Genomic DNA, 17233 nt, shown 5'->3' with positions numbered 1-17233 from the left:
GGCATCATGGGAAATAGGCCAGTAAAGTGAACCACATTGCATAACTCATCAGTGAGTTCCAGGCAGCTCAATGAACAAAACAGTCATTGAAAAAGGTCAAGCTAATGATTTGTATGTATCTGTGTGTTTATTTAGAGGACTCTTGATAAATATTCTATTTCAAAGCTGAACATAGATATATTATGACCAACTGAGTGAAGTTGCTGAAAGTGTCACTCTTCACCTTTACAGAAATGTTATTAGTCTTTACCAAGGCACCTGTTAATCCTTTTTTTTTAAATCACTTTCTCCTATAGACAGAACCTTACATATAAACACACTCTTCTGCCATAACTGCTATGGATTTAATGTGCTTTTCAATAAAAGCTAACACACAAATCACTGAGCCATTCCCATCATTGATTAATCTCTAAAAGAAGTGGTTCCATCACTTGGAACTGTCAAGTATCTCTTATTACAGCACTGACTTTGCAAAATATTTTCTTTGATAGAAAGTGTGCTGGTAACTGCAATCCATATGCCTGCTGGACCAATTTTAACTCACTCCACTGAAGAGGAAGAAACTAGATGGTAGCGATTTGAAAATTACACTGGACCTGTCCGCCAGGCATATTTGTCACTTGCTCAAAAGGGTGACCCAGGAGTCTGCCTCTTTGGGGTCCTACGTGATCTGTATAAAGCTCCAAAGCAAGTGTAAGGCATCAGAAGTAGTGCTTGCAGTTGATCTGCTCATTGATACTAGATATTGCATGGTCTAATCAGCACCCCTTTAAAGAGACCACTGCATACTCCTCTGGAGAAGGTATACTGGTTTATTTTTCTTCGTATTTTGTTGAGCTAGGAGAGCATAAATGCTTAGTGGTCTCATGAGTCATTTGGCTGCTGCCAGTCCACCCAGTCCTTTCTGATATAATGTTCAGGCTGTCCTGATGTAAGAGCTACTGGAATCCCTTTGCCCTGCTATACCTACCCCAACTGACAAGATGTTAACAAGTGCCAGAGTTTGCATCTTGATGGCTTAATTTAAAGGAGACCTTTCTCTCAGAGCTCACCCAAGCTTCAAACTGCTGACACCAGACACCCTCCACGACCCACATCTTTCCATGGTTAAGATGGATCTAGGGTTGCCAACTCACCAGGATTGACCTGGAATCAAATTGAAGCTCAATCTCCAGGACACTGCTGAGTGTAACCCTGGAAAAAAAACGCATGGGGATGTCAAAACTGTTTGACAGTCAAGCATCAACTATTTGGCTAATTAGTCTTTTTGCTTTTCAATGGGAAGGCTGTGCACGAGAAGGGCTGTAAGGCTGACTACTCGCTGGAGTGTGGGGACTAATCATGTAAAGAAACTTCCAGGAATACATTTAATCACAGTTGCTAATACATTGATCCCAAGTATCCTAATACTTGCATTGTGATTAGTTAGCAGTGGTGTATGTAATGAGGGTGGTGGTTGTGGGGATAGGGGAGGAGAACTGTGGGGACTCAAGTGTAGTGATCGAGAAAAATCCTACTCAGGAAACCAGCTGTGATCCTTACAAGCAATTCCAAACACTGAACTTAAACAATTGTCCAGAGTTCCGAACATCAACTTTAACTGAAATAGAAAGAGAGGTTAATGTCACAGAACCAGCCAGTTTTGATGTTAGGTAAACATTCTGGGTTAATATGTCTCTTTCAGAGACTAATCAACTAAATGTGCTTTTCAGCAATTTCTAGTTTTATTTCATTTTTGAACAACTTTCTATTTATATAGCATCTTTAACTTGGAAAGTTGGCTCAAAACACTTTACAGAGGTGCTTGAAAAAGAGTATAAGTTTCAACCCCTGGTCAGGCACTGGTTATACTTGAGCTATTATTGTGCATCATGCAAATAATGATCCTGGGGTAAATTGACTGTAACAGGATGGAGGAACCAATTCTTTGTAACAAAAAAACAGCAGAAAGTACTCCAAGATTAACGACAGGCTGATAAAATGGGCCATTTCAAGCCCTATTAACTTCCATTTAGAGCTTGTTTATGGAAGAAAAACAGCTTTTCTCAATTTTCCATTGAATGTAGAGGCTTGGATTGTTCTAAGTTATAATTATTCAAAAATATTACTTTTTAAAAAATGTAATTAAGTCACATGTAATAGGGATTGTTAAATTCTACGGACTATAACACAAATTTATCTCTGGATACATGATTTTGTTTTAAAAAATAGATACTGTTTTGTATCTTGTAGCCATTTTGTTCCTTTCATTGCATTTTACCTCCACCCTTCCTGCAAAACCACTGAAGGAAAGTTGATCTGAGGAACTATTCCCTGTCGACAATATTCCAAGTCAGAGAGGTTTCTTTGATGATACCTATCTTGACAACAAAGGTCAATAAATTGAACATTTGGAGAGGTTTGACATGATCAGGAATAGTCAGCATGGATTTGTCAAGGGCAGGTCGTGCCTTACAAGCCTAGTTGAGTTCTTCGATAATGTGACTGAACACATTGACGAAGGAAGTGCCGTGGACGTAGTGTACATGGACTTCAGCAAGGCGTTTGATAAGGTCCCCCATGCAAGACTTCTTGAGAAGGTGAGAGGGCATGGGATCCAAGGGCCTTTGGCCTTGTGGATCCAGAACTGGCTTGCCTGCAGAAGGCAGAGAGTGGTTGTGGATGGGGCTTTTTCTGAATCGAGGTCAGTCACCAGTGGAGTGCCCCAGGGATCTGTTCTAGGACCCTTGTTGTTTGTCATTTTCATAAATGACCTGGATGAGGAAGTGGAGGGATGGGTAAGTAAGTTCGCTGATGACACAAAGGTCGGTGGTGTTGTGGATGATCTGGAAGGATGGCAAAAGTTGCAGCAGGACATAGATAGGATGCAGGACTGGGCGGAGAAGTGGCAGATGGACTTCAACGCGGATAAATGTGTAGTCGTCCATTTTGGCAGAACCAACGGGATGAACGAGTACACTATCAAGGGCAGAAGTCTGAGTAGTGTTGAGGAGCAGAAGGATCTTGGGGTCCAGGTCCACAGGACTCTTAAATCGGCCTCGCAGGTGGAGGAGGTGGTCAAGAAGGCGTATGGTGTACTGGCCTTCATTAATCGAGGGATTGAGTTTAGGAGTCGGGAGGTAATGCTGGAACTTTATAAGACCCTTGTCAGGCCTCATTTAGAGTATTGTGTGCAGTTCTGGTCGCCTCACTATAGGAAAGATGTAGAAGCTATTGAAAGGGTACAGAGGAGATTTACAAGGATGTTGCCTGGACTGGGAGGCATGCCTTATGAAGTTAGGTTGAGGGAGCTGGGACTCTTTTCCCTGGAGAGACGAAGGTTGAGAGGCGACCTGATAGAAGTTTACAAAATGTTGAGAGGAATAGATAGGGTGGACTCTCAGAGGCTATTTCCCCGGGTTGAAATGGTCGCTACGAGAGGACACAGATTTAAGGTGCGGGGAGGGAGGTTCAGAAGTGATGTTAGGGGTAAGTTTTTCACTCAGAGGGTGGTGAGTGAATGGAATCGGCTGCCGTCAGTGGTGGTGGAGGCGAACTCGCTGGGGTCTTTTAAAAGACTCCTGGATGAGTATATGGGGTTTAATGAGATTGAGGGTTATAGATAGGTCTGTAGGTTGGTAGGTGATGATGTGATCGGCGCAACTTGTGGGCCGAAGGGCCTGTTTATGCTGTAGTGTTCTATGTTCTATCTTATGATAATTTCCAAACTCAATTTGACCCATAACCCTCCATGTCTTCTGTTTTGATTGGAGTCAGCACAAGTAATAGAAGTCAAATATAAAGGTTTAACACAAAACTAAGGAATACACAAGTAAACAATAATGTGCCTGATAAGCTAAATAGTAACATAAAAGGAATATCAATCAATAACCATCTTGGGGATAATTTACACGCATTCCTCACTAAAATATCAATAAAAATTAATTGGCATAAACTTGTACTGCATAAAACTGTATTAAAAGGGAGTTATAGAACCAATTGTGATAACATATACATGCCATTCATTAAGAATAAACCATTTATTGATTCAGAAGCTTCAGGGTCCCTGGTCATGACTAATAACTTGAGTTCCATAAAATGTATTTTAATAGCGTATTCAGAAATGCAATGGAAACAATCAGATATACTTCTTAAATGTATTATTCTTTAATTATACTCATTACGATCACTGTAAATCTTCCAGATTTCAAACTTGCCATTCCTCTATATCAATTATTACATGCCGTAATGCAGATCGAGGATAAGACAGCTGAGATTTCATGCAACTTTGATTATCGCAGGGTACCAAATGTAAATATTAAATCAAAGATATTGCATGTTAGAGTAACTGCCCTTACTAAATTCTTCAACATGCATCATTCCGCTGCTGTGAAGAGTTATTTTAATTTTCAGTATTTGTTCTATTAATTATCACACTATGCTGAATACAACATCAGCAGTGTATTTTCATAATTGTGACATATATTTCCATGCGAAATGCACTTCCTATTGAGGCAACTTGGTATCAAATGTCAGCATTGGCTCAGTGATGGCAGTATTGCCTCTGGGGCAGATGGTTCAAGTACCACTTCAGCATATAATCCAAACTGGTACTTCAGTGCAATAGAAGGGCTGTTGCACTGGAGGGAATGCCATCTTTCAGACACACACAAATCAATTTCCTGTCGACTCTCTCAAGTAGATGCAATAAATCTCAAGGCACTATTTGAAGAGGTGCAGGTCAGTTCTCTCAGATATCCTTGCCTTCGTTCAACTAACATTATTAAAACAGATTAACTGGTCATTATTTCATTGGAAACCTGACAAATTAACTGCTGTATTTTCCTACAATAGGGTTGACACTTCAATGAAATTTCATCAGTTGTAAAGGCTTTGGAAACATTCTGGGGTTGTGAAAAGCACCACATAAACCGGAGCTCTTTTCCTTATTTCTATCACGAACTGTAGAAAGAACTGCAAAATATTTATCAAAGGTCTCAATCATTGATAATAAGCAAGCGTTTGACTACTTGCATGACTTTAGAGGTGTATTGATTGAGATTTTGCAGTCAGCATTGAACGAACAGCACTTGCTGTTCATCACAGTTGTTTACATACTTTTCATGGACTTCCAAGTGGCAACATACATTACTTAGAGGTCATTTCAGTGCAGCGCAATCAACAGGGGATCTGTAGCATGCAAGGAGGGGATGCAAGAGTGTAGCTCTTTAACCGATCAGACAGAAGAATCCTCATTGAGAGGTGCAGACTGGAATTTTATCACCCCGCCTACCTTGGGGATCAGAGCGGGCGGGCAATGGAAAGGTCCATTGACCTCGTGCGGGATTTTAGGATTTTGGGATGAGCGAAGCTGTAAAATCCCACCAATTGAGTCCAAACCATAAGTATACATGAGAATATTTAACAAATTGGAAACTAGTACAGAAAGAGAAATAGCGATAGAAAGACAGATGGGATTAGGAGACAGAATTTCTGGAAATAATTAAACCCTGAAGAAATGGGACTATATCTGCAAAATTAAAATGTTCAAAGCCAGAGAGATTGTTTGACAGTACTTCTGACTTATCATATATTAGGACAGTGGTGAGCACTGCTGCTTCATTGCGCCAGGGACCCAGGTTCAATTCCCAGCTTGGGTCACTGTCTGTGCAGTCTGCATTGTTCTTCCCCGTGTCTGTGGGTTTTCTCCAGGCGCTCCGGTTTCCTCCCACAGTCTGAAAGAAGTACTTGTTAGGTGCATTGGCCATGCTAAATTCCCCCTCAGTGTACTTGAACAGATGGCGGAGTGTGGCGACTAGGAGATTTTCACAGTAACTTCATTGCAGTGTTAATGTAAACTACTTGTGATACTAATAAATAAATTTAAAACTTAAACATTAAAAATTCACTTTCATCTACATGCACCAGGTCTAACTTTTTCTGGGATATTTAGTGGGTAAGTAAAACAACTTTATGTCCTTTCAATGAGTTGCCTGGCAAAGTACTGCTGTAAAGCAACAGGTCAATTTGGATAGCAGCTCCCAGGTTTCTGCAATTAACCATTGACTCCAAACAGCTTCTGCCATTTTTATTGCAAAATATGGGCTTTCATTATTCTATGCACTGCAAAACGTAAATAATTCCACATTTTCATAAAATTTGACTATTGAACATTGTCAGGAGCTGTACCAAAGCTGCTTTATGAGTTTCTGTTTTTAATCATTGTGGATCTATTTGACGAACTGATTCACAGTACAATTTTTGAACTAACACATGCACAGAATGTATTAACCAGTCCAAGTATATGTCACCATCTATCCTTCATATATTGTGTAAAACAGCTTATGTTAAGGAGTGATGGTAAAAGTTTCCTCTGCTTTACCAGTTGCTCAAATAGTCCGGGTTTTTCACATTTGCAACACTCACTTGAGTGTGTTTTTCAACTACTAACATTTCTCACACTGGAGAATTTTAAATGTTTCATTTCATCAACACGATTCTTGTGAATCTGGAAGGCAGGAGTTACCCAACGAGCACAGGAACACTGATCACCGTACCAGTTGAAAGATCCCAATTTTGATTTGCACTTTGGGCAAAGCAACTGAAAACAAAACAAATTAAGCATTAAAAACATGCAAAAAATAAATAATGTACATTTTATCCATAATTTCAGACTGAAAGAAACATGCTTGATAGATAAGTCAGTCATGAGGAAAGAAGGTGTTTTTTTCTCTTTTTGACAAAAAGAACGAACAGAATTTTATTGCAATGATGCTACCTTTGTCACCATTGGCATTCCAGTATAATAATTTATTAATAAAGATGGTGCCTTAACGACTATCGGCCAGTGGCTCTGACATCCATTATTATGAAATGCTTTGACAGGTTAGTCATGGCACAATCAATTGCAGCCTCCCAGACTACCTGTATCCACTACAGTTTGCCCACTACGCAAAAGGTCCACAGCAGATGCCATTTCCCTGGCCCTGCACTCAACCCTGGAACACCTAGATAACAAGGACACCTACTTATTGACTACAGCTCAGCCTTCAACACTATTATTCCCATGAAACTCATCTCCAAACTTTGTGGCCTGGGCCTCGGCACATCCCTCTGCAATTGGATCCTGAACTTCCTAACTCACAGACCACAATTAGTAAGGATAGACAACACCTCCTCCATGATAATCCTCAATACTGATGCCCCACAAGGCTGTGTTCTCAACCCTCTAATATACTCCTTGTTCCCTTATGACTGTGCAGCCAAATTCCTCTCCAATTCGATTTTCAAGTTTGCTGATGCAACCACCATAGTGGTTCGGACCTCAAACAATGACAAGACAGAGTACAGGCATGAGATACAGAATCTGGTTAACTAATGTGGCAACAATAATCTCTCGTTCAATGTCAACAAAACAAAGGAGATTGTCATCGACTTCAGGAAGCGTAATGGAGAGCATGCCCCTGTCTACATCAATGGGAACAAAGTACAAAGGGTCAAGAGCTTCAAGATTTTAAGCGTCCAGATCACCAACAACCTGTCCTGGTCCCCCATGCTGACAAGAGTTAAGAAAGCCCACCAACGCCTCTACTTTCTCAGAAGAGTAAGGAAATTTGGCGTATCAGCTACGACTCTCAGCAACTTTTACATACGCAGCATAGAAAGCATTCCTTCTGGTTGTATCACAGCTTGGTATGGCTCCTGCTCAGCCCAAGACTGCAAGAAACTACAAAAGATCATGAGTGTAGCCCAATCCATCATGCAAACCAGCCTCTCATTCACTGCCTCGGCAAAGCAGCCAGCATAATTAAGGACCCCACGCATCCTGCATATTCTCTCTTCCACCTTCTTCGTTTGAGAGAAAGGTGCAAAAGTCTGAGGTCACATACCAACAGACTCAAGAACAGCTTCAGTCAGACTTTTGAATGGACTTACCTTGCATTAAGTTGATCTTTCTCTACACCTTAGCTATGACTGTAACACTACATTCTGCACTCTCTCGTTTCATTCCCTATGAATTTTTGTCTGTATAGTGCGCAAGAAACAATACTTTTCACAGTATGTTAATACATGACAATAAAAATCAAATAAGATTTTTAAGGGAAGAACCATTTTTAACAACTTCTAAAGTGATTGGGATTTGATGATTCTTCCTTTCAGTCTCATACATAAATGACTGCTTTCAAACACATCTGTTTCTCAAACCTTCATTTCACCTATCAGCTTTGAATTCTCATTTCCATTCTTCTCTTCCACTGTTGTTCTCTCCTTCCTTTTTGCTGAGATAGGAAATAACATGGTGCCAGAATTATTTCAGTTTTCTCAGCGCTGGTAAAAGTAGGAACCCCAATGCCAGAACTGCTCTCCCTCTGCAACACTATCTACTCAGTGGTCATGGTGAAAACAGTCAGCTCAGCTTTGGTACTGGCTGGAGATAAAGGGCAGGAATGGGCAGGTCGGAAGGGGGATTGAGGTGTACAACAAGAAAAAGGGACTGAAGACAGCAGAAGGTCATGGAAGATTTGAAACTGATTCAGTACCTTAAAAATCCTATATAAAAGTTATTCTAACACAGAAAATGCTTCAGGATGCTTCATAGACGTGTAGTAAAACAAAATAACAGTATAAATTGCTACTTGCTTCCTAGAAGCTACTGGTTGCTTGAGGTAATTAGAAAGTTGAAACAGTAAAATTAATAAAGATATTTGTCCACCAAAGTCCTGTTTGCAAATGAACACTGTTCTCATGTTCACTGGCCCACAATGGTTGAGTAGTACCTCAATTTTAGAATTGTTTTCAAATCCCTCTGTGGCCTCTATCTCTGAAATATCCTCCAGTTCACAACGCTCCAAGATATTTTGTTTCAGTTAGTCTGGCTTTTTGAATATTGTTGAATTTTAATTGCTCCACGATTGATGGTGGAGCCTTCAGGTGCCAAAAGCCTAAGCTCTGAAATTCCATTCATCGGCCTGTTTTTCTCGTTTAGGGGGTTGCTTAAAAATTTTCATCTGGTAATCTGCCTTAATCTCTCCTACATGGTTGCTGTCAAATTCTGCTTCATAACACTGTGAATTGTGTTAGAATGTTTTATTATATTGAAAGCACCACATAAAAGTTGCTGTTATTATTAAGTAGCACAAGCAATCCCAGTTTTTATTATTTTACTTCATGTCTGTATTTACCTAGCTTATGTGTGGGAAAATAATTCTTAAAGTTGATAAATTTTGGTACTTCACTATATACATACTTCTTATTCAGTTACAATCCCTGCATTGTTAATTAGTTGATCTCCAATCATAGCTTATTAATGGCAAGATAAAAAGGATTTACTGGGTGGTTTCAGGTACTTCAATTCCGAGGGGGCAGAAAATAATCTACATTGTACATAGATCAACATCAATTAAATTGAGTTTTATATTTCCATTTAATACAGGAAATATAAATTATGTTGTATTTCTTTAGTTTGCCTTTAAAAGTCAACAATATATAGGTGACAATCTCACCTGAACTTGTTTGAGCAAACAGATATAGTAATCTCCTTACTGGAATCACTTACCTGTCCATCTAAAACACCAAGTAGTGCAGGTTCCATCCATTGCACCGGCTCAATAAAATATGACGTACATTTGGTTTGGTCCTCTCTTGGGGTTTGTGTCAACCTCTTGCGAGCAAAGGTAATTGGTCCTGTTCCAGGTACGTGATTCAAAATACTTGAGCCACGAAATAAAGACCGCCTGATTTTTTTTAAAACAAGAAATTGTCATAGGAATACTTGCATATTAACATTCAGAATTTGTAACACACACACAAGTAGATCACCACGAATAAGTTATGGAACAGTTAGGTAAATGCAGAGTTCACAGAAGGTTATGAACTATAAGGCTGTAGCTTGAGCTATAGATCCCCATCAAAACCACAACTTCTGCATTCATAGGGACAGATGAATCAGAGAATAGGAAGCCTACAGTGCAGGGGCCATACAGCCCATTGAGTCTATACTTACAACAATCCCACCCAGGCCCTATCCTCGCAATCCCACATACGTACTGCTAATTCCTCCGACACTAAGAGGCAATTTGCCATGGCCAATCAACCTAGCCCGCACATCTCTGGACTATGGGAGAGGACCCATGCAGATATAGGGAGAATGTGCAAACTCCACACAGACAATGGCCTGAGGCCGGAACTGAACCCGAGTCTCCGGCACTGTGAGGTAGCAGTGCTAACCGCTGTGCTATCCTAAAAGGGAGCATAAAGAGGCTTGTATACAGAATAAATGTTGCATTGACCTTTTGGGCCAAGTGGCTTGTTACTAAACTGTGATTCAAGGAATTCTGATATTTTTATCATTCTATCATTTTTATCATTCTATTTTCTAACCTACATAAAACCCTAACAATTAAATAGCTGTTGCTGGGGCCAGAAAGCTGTGGGATGCTAATGGAACAAGTGGGGCAGAGAACAAGAAATACTAAACACTCAATATCACAAATCACCGTAAATTGCTTTCCTCAGTGTCTTGAATAACATTCTAAATAACTTTACCAATTTAATTAATCCTCGAAGCAGTGCATGAGCAGCGAGTAATCAAAGTGATGCAACACATTGTATGAGAAGTCACAAGGATGGTCAGCTTCTCTTGTTTTGATTATTGCCAAAGTCATTAATGTTTTCAGGCACAATTGTAAGAAATTAATTTCACATACTCTTACCATCTATTACACCTTAATTTTGGGTTTTGTGATCATTTTAAAAAAATAGAAATATGCTCTCATTCCTATGAATTATATGTAAGAATATGATTCAACACCTTTGGAGTGATTTAAGAACTAAGTAATGAGGGGAATTTTCTGGATGGATGAACTAAGATGGAACAAATGGTCTGTGCTATCTGTAATTAACTTGTTACAGTACGTGAAGTCAAACAAACATAACAGATAAAACAGTGAAACCAGTAAGCTGAACAATAAATCTATAGCAGTTGGAATTACAAAGGGTTCAACACTTATGGATACTCAGTACATCACGCTCACACAAAGAAATATTCTTGCATGCACCATTTTGAAACAACATTTACCCATATTTGATACTGTCAGCATATTATGTATTATATTGAGAAACCAGCAATGTTTCTGAAGTTGTGACCCATTAAGCTGTTATTTAAATTGCATTGTATTTGACAGTATAAAGTTGAGCTCATACAAAATAAAATAGCGTATGAAAATAATTACAATTCCACCAAAACAAACACATTCTTCAAACAGAGTTGTACAGGTATCACATTTAGCTACAGTATACAGCTACTGGTTTTGTGGAATTAAGAGGAATGGCCTTCTCAAATTGGGTTTAATTTGGATGTTCAGTTTCACTTGTAGAACAAAGAGCATGACATTACCCACTAAAAAACTCTGCTCACCTACACTTTCTGCACCGGTAGAGAATATCATCTGTTTTCCCTAGACTCATGGGGTCCAATGCAAATAACTCCTGAGGTAAATTCTGTAGCTCTGAGTAAAAGAAACAAAGGACTTGTAAGCAAATTACAGTTAAGATAGTAGGCAGCAAATTTGTTTAAAAACTCACAGAACTTACATCAGCTAAAATAGAACTGGAACGAAGGGAAGCACAACATACTATATTTTAAAAACATATTTATAAAACAGATAATTTCACTTAAGATCTTAACTGTCATTCAGTAATTGATTAGAATGGTAGGATTCCAGTACCTGCCAACTTTGTAGAGAAAAGAAAGCCAGAAATGACTGTTCTCCTTTTACATACTGTTGACACAGTGCAATTTATAATGGATTAGATAGAAAGAGATATTAGTCAACCATGAGGGAAACCAAATCTTGGGCGTTTATTTGAAATTTCTTAAAGAATAAGGCATTCAGAAATTTGGACAGTGATGAGACCAAGCATTTCTGACTGATGAATTTCTTAAAACGTTAAGGTCTAATTAAAGGAACGAATAAAGTAGATGCACATAAATACATTGTGAAAATTTATGAACACAACAAAGCAATGAGCTAAGAGCAAATTAGTAGCAGTCAGCAAGGTTAAGGAATATTGGTTATAGACTGTACAACTTAGTGAAGTTAATCACAGCATATTACAGTGCAGAAGGAGGCCATTTGACCATTGGACCCTATTTTACCATTTTGATTCTAAGTGCTGGGCAAACTTGAATCTGGGAGTGTTTCAGATCCGACTTTTAGACCCACTCTCCAGTGCCCTCATATGCATTCTGCCTGAAAAAAAGTCAGAGTCCAAATCGCGCTGCACAAGCCTGTGGGCAGGGCTTACTGCATCCAAAACCCTGCCACATCACTCCTGGGCCAGGTAACACCTCCCCTTGGCCTCCACAGACATTGTCCCACCCCTACTGACCCCCTTATCCCCCCCACAACCCCACCACCCAGATTGATCGCAGGCCCCTCTGCCCCTTCCTACCCACCAATCTCAGGTAGAGTAGAAGCGGACGCTATTTCCCCCCCACCAATCTCAGGCAGAGTGGCAGCAGACCGCCCCCCCCCCCCCCCCACCACCAACTGACCTCATCAGGCAGAGTGGCAGCAGACCCCCTCTCACCCCAACTGATCTCAGGCAGAGTGGCAGCAAACTCCCTCCCATCACAGATCCCAGGCAGAGTGACAGCACACTCCTCCTCACCCCCCAGATCTCAAGCAGAGTGGCAACTGACCACCCCCTCCCCCCGATCTCAAGCAGAGCGCCGTTGGATGCTAGGTGCTCACTTCCTCACTGACGGGAGTACCTGAATCGGACTTGTATGGAGCATGTCTGTTTGATGCTGATTCCAGATGGGTGAACGCTGTGGTAAAGGTGGAAGTGCCGGCAAAGTTGGGCATGCAGCCCATTAAGTCAATTTAAGTGCATGCAAATGCAATTAAATGACCATCGTGTCCGTTTCAGGTACAGTCCTGATCCTGGCCATTTTCAGGCCTTGACAAACAGAGAACCGGTGTGGAAGTGGGCATGGATCACACTTCATGCCCAATGTTACCAAGTTTTCACACCTGAAAACAGGCACAACCTGCTGGTAAAATAAGGCCCATCAAGTCTGCACCTACTTTCTATCTTACCCAGAACTCTGACCTTATCTCCATAACCCTGTGTGTCTACCCCACTAATCACCCTAACCTTGGGACACTAAGAGGCAAATTCTCATGGCCAATCCAACTAATAAATGTCAACAGTTGAAACATTCAAAAAGAGCAAAAGAATAATTCCTCATCCAGCATCTGTAAGGGAGGGATGTAAAAATGTGACAGATCCCAATTATGGGATGCGCATCTCTTTTTCTTGCTCTTGCCAGCAACTAGCCAATAGTAGCAACAGGTTACCTGGGTACTTGTCGATGACTTTCTGCAGTCGATATTGTTTATAATCAGCACTTGTTGAATCCACACTGCAGCCCATTGCTTCATATAGCTTCAGTTGCTTCACAAACTCATCATTTATCCTACAATACAGATAATAGAAACATTTCAAAAGGTTTGCAGTTAAAATAATACAACCAGCTTAAATAGTAGCATAGAATCAGAGGCAAATAAATAAAAACTTACTTGACATCAGGTTTAACAGCCTGGAGTTTATCATACGCCTCTTCAAAAGTCAGGTTATCAGTTTTCATTATAAAAGCAGTGACTACAGCAGCACTTCTACTTACTCCGGCATGGCTGATATTGGAGAAAACACTGCATTTTACAATCCATTAAATTTCATTGTCAATACAAAAGACAGGCCTAAAAAAAAACTATAAAATGAGCAAAAGTTTGATTTTACTTTTAAGTTGCTGCATCAGATTAAAACAAAATTGGAATTATTTCTCAAGTAAGTTTTAAAGTTGTACCTTTTAGTGTCACAAGCCAGCTTACATTAACACTGCAATGAAGTTACTGTGAAAATCCGTTAGTTGCCACACTCTGGCGTCTGTTCAGGAACGTTGAGGGAGAATTTAGCATGGCCAATGTACCTAACCAGCACGTCTTCTGGACTGTGGGAGGAAACTAGAGCACCCAGAGGAAGCCCATGCAGACACAGAGAGAATGTGCAGACTGCGCACAGACAGTGACCCAAGCCAGGCTCCCTGGCGCTGTGAGGCAAAGACGGTACATAAGGTCAGGTATGTAACAGCTCTGTTTATTAATGTGGAAGAATCTTAGTTTTCGTTTGCCTGAGAGTTTTTTAAAAATCTAAAATACATTGTGACTTTCTATAGCACATGCTGAACAGTGGTGAGCTGGAACCATGCCTCTTTAATGCATTGGATAGTAGTTTATTCATCACAAAGCAATAACTGTATTTCTGTGAATTATTATTTGAAACATGCACAATACATTCTAAGAAAATGTGAATTTAGTTTCTATTTTGACTCATAAGTTCATAGCAGTTATGCTTGTTAATATCTGTCCATGATCTAGATGGGAACTGAGTGAAATCTCCAGTCTTTAACTCAGAATTGAAGACTCCTTTGGAGGGTCCTTGGGAGAGGGATAATAACCTAATGGAAGTTAAAGCATCCTGGGCAATGCTCATAATGTCCAAGTATTAGAAATTTGGAAGTAGCCCTTTGATAGCATCTCATCCAGGATAGGTCTGGTCAACAAAAAGACAGCAGAGACTAAAGATCTGAATCGTTGTAACAGTAGAAAGTAGTGACTGTCCCAAATCAGAAAGCGTCCCAATGACTGTACTAATGCAGAGACTGTCCCAATGACTGTACTAATGCAGAGACTGTCCCACTGACTGTACTAATGTAGAGACTGTCCCACTGACTGTACTAATGCAGAGACTGTCCCAATGACTGTACTAACGCAGAGACTGTCCCAATGACTGTACTAATGCAGAGACTGTCCCAATGACTGTACTAATGTAGAGACTGTCCCACTGACTGTACTAATGCAGAGACTGTCCCAATGACTGTACTAACGCAGAGACTGTCCCAATGACTGTACTAACGCAGAGACTGTCCCAATGACTGTACTAATGCAGAGACTGTACAAACAGGCACTGTACCAATTGACCAATACGCCAGCACCGGCTGTAGTCAGCGCCTCCTGCACAAAGCTCACGCATTCATCCAGCAAGCTCAACAGGTCGGTGCTGGGCTCATCCAGCGCCCGCACAAACATAGCCTGGCGGTCCCCAAGAGGCGGGGGTTCCTGTGAGTCCACGGTGAGCACATGGGAGATGGCGCAGTCCGACAGCCGCTCCGGACTCAGATCCGCCGCAGTGCCGATGAACAGCCCAGCCTGCACCGTCAACATGGCGGCCTCCTGACGTCACGGCGCCTGACGTCACACGGCGATGACAAAGGCGTGTGCGTCACAGAGAGGGGGCGGGCGAATGAGTTGGAACTGCGCGGTAGCGCCGTGGTTAGCTGTGCTGCTTGGTAGTGCCAGGGTACTGGGTTGAATCTCTGCGTAAGTTTGCAGCATCTCCCTGTGTCTGTGCGGGCCCTCTTGGGGTGCTTGAGATTCCACCCACACAGTTTGATTTGATTTATTCTTGTCACATGTATTAGCATACAGTGAAAAGTATGTTTCTTGCATGCTGCATAGTCAAAGCATACCGTTCATAAAGAAGGAAAGGAGAGAGTGCAGAATGTAGTGTTACAGTCATAGCTAGGGTTTAAAGAAAAATCAACTTAATGCAATGTTGATCCACTTAAAAGTCTAGCAGCAGGGGAGAAGCTGTTCTTGAGTTGCTTGGCACATGACCTATATCTTTTCCCCAAAGGAAGAAGGTGTAAGAGAGGATATCTGGGGTCCTGGAGTATGCTGGCTCCTTTTCCGAGGTAGTGGGAAGTGTAGACAGAGTCAATGGATGGGAGGCTGGTTTGCATGATGGACTGAGTTTTATTCATGATCCTTGGTAGTTTCTTGAGGTTGTGGGTGGAGCAGGAACAGAAAGAATGCTTTCTATGGTGTATCTGTAAAGGTTGGTGAGAGTCATAGCAGACATGCCAAATTTCCTTAGTTTTCTGAGAAAGTAGAGGCATCGGTGCACTTTCTTAACTATAGTGTTGGCATGGGAGGGACCAGGACAGGTTGCTGGTGATCTGGACACCTAAAAACTTGAAGCTCTTTAACATTTCTACTTTTGCCCATTGATGCAGACAGGGGCATGCCCTCCACAACGCTTCCTGAAGTTGATGACTATCTCCTTCATTTTGTTGACATTGAAAGAGAGATTGTCATCACATCAGTTCACCAGATTCTCTATCTCATTCCTGTACTTTGTCTCATCATTGTTTGAGATCTGACCCACTACTTGGTGTCATCAGCAAACTTGAAATCAAGTTGGAGGGAAATCTGGTCACACAGTCATAGGTGTGTAAGAAGTATAGTAGAGGGCTGAGAACACAGCCTTTTGGGCACTGGTGTTGAGGATGATCATGAAAGAGGTATTGTTTTCTATCCTTACTGAGTGACCAAATTCCCCTCCAACTTGATTTTCAAGTTTGCTGATGACACCATGTAGTGGGTCAGATCTCAAACAATGACGAGATAGAGTACAGGAACGAGATAGAGAATCTGGTGAACTGGCATGAGTTAGGAAGTTCAGGATCTAGTCACAGAGCAAGGAGCCGAGCCACAGGACACAGAGTTTGGCGATGAATTTCATAGAAATAATAGTGGTGAAGGCTGAGCATTAGTCAACAAATAGGAGTTTGATGTATATGTCTTTGTTATCCAGGTGTCCCAGGGTTGAGTGCAGTAGATGGCATCTGCTGTGGACCTGTTGCGGCAGTAAGGGAACCCTAGTGGAGTTAGGCAATCTGGGAGGTTGGAATCGATTCGTACCATGACTAACCTTTCAGAGCAGTTCATAATCCATAATGATGGATGTCAGAGCCACCAGATGATAGTCATTAAGGCACGCTGCTTGGCTTTTCTTTGGTACTGGGATGATGGTCATCTTTTTGAAACAGATAAGGACTTTAGATTGTTGTAAAGAGAGGTTGAAGATGTCTGCAAATATCCTCGTCATTTGATCCGCACAAGATCTGAGTGCTCGTGCAGGTCCCCATCCAGGCCAGTCACTTTCCGTGGGTTGACCTTCAAGAAAGCTGCTCTGAAATTTGCAATGGTGACCTCAGATATAGGTTCATTCGAGGTTTTCAGGGTGGAGGGCATGCTCTCGCTGACCTCTTGCTCAAAACGAGCATAGAATGCATTGAACTCATCAGGGAGGGGTGCGTTGGTGCTGGCGATTTTACATGCCTTCA

At 41.2% G+C, this 17233-nt stretch overlaps 1 protein-coding gene across 1 annotated transcript; it reads right to left on the bottom strand.

Moving 5' to 3' along the window:
* Positions 1 to 4004: 4004 nt before the first annotated feature.
* Positions 4005 to 15269, bottom strand: dusp12 (dual specificity phosphatase 12). Its single transcript, XM_080195753.1, has 6 exons — positions 15019 to 15269; positions 13566 to 13679; positions 13344 to 13462; positions 11396 to 11486; positions 9536 to 9713; positions 4005 to 6580 (listed from the first exon to the last, which is right to left on the bottom strand). The coding sequence occupies exons 1-6, from the start codon at positions 15267 to 15269 to the stop codon at positions 6419 to 6421; spliced, it is 915 nt and encodes a 304-aa protein (XP_080051879.1). The 3' UTR covers positions 4005 to 6418.
* Positions 15270 to 17233: the final 1964 nt, after the last annotated feature.

This window comes from Carcharhinus amblyrhynchos, chromosome 9 (assembly GCF_965287045.1).
Source record: "Carcharhinus amblyrhynchos chromosome 9, sCarAmb.v2.hapA, whole genome shotgun sequence".
Classification (NCBI taxonomy): Eukaryota; Metazoa; Chordata; class Chondrichthyes; order Carcharhiniformes; family Carcharhinidae; genus Carcharhinus; species Carcharhinus amblyrhynchos.
This window is presented reverse-complemented; position numbering and strand designations above follow the sequence as displayed.

Bases quoted from the DNA above. Each gene is read 5' to 3' on its own strand.
- dusp12 (XM_080195753.1), bottom strand. From the start codon at position 15,269: ATGTTGACGGTGCAGGCTGGGCTGTTCATCGGCACTGCGGCGGATCTG. The intron at 13,463-13,565 runs GTAAGTTTTTAT...TCTGTATTGTAG, and splicing joins GCTGTTAAACCTGATGTCAA to GATAAATGATGAGTTTGTGA. The intron at 9,714-11,395 runs GTGAGCAGAGTT...AAAAAAAATCAG, and splicing joins TACCGGTGCAGAAAGTGTAG to GCGGTCTTTATTTCGTGGCT.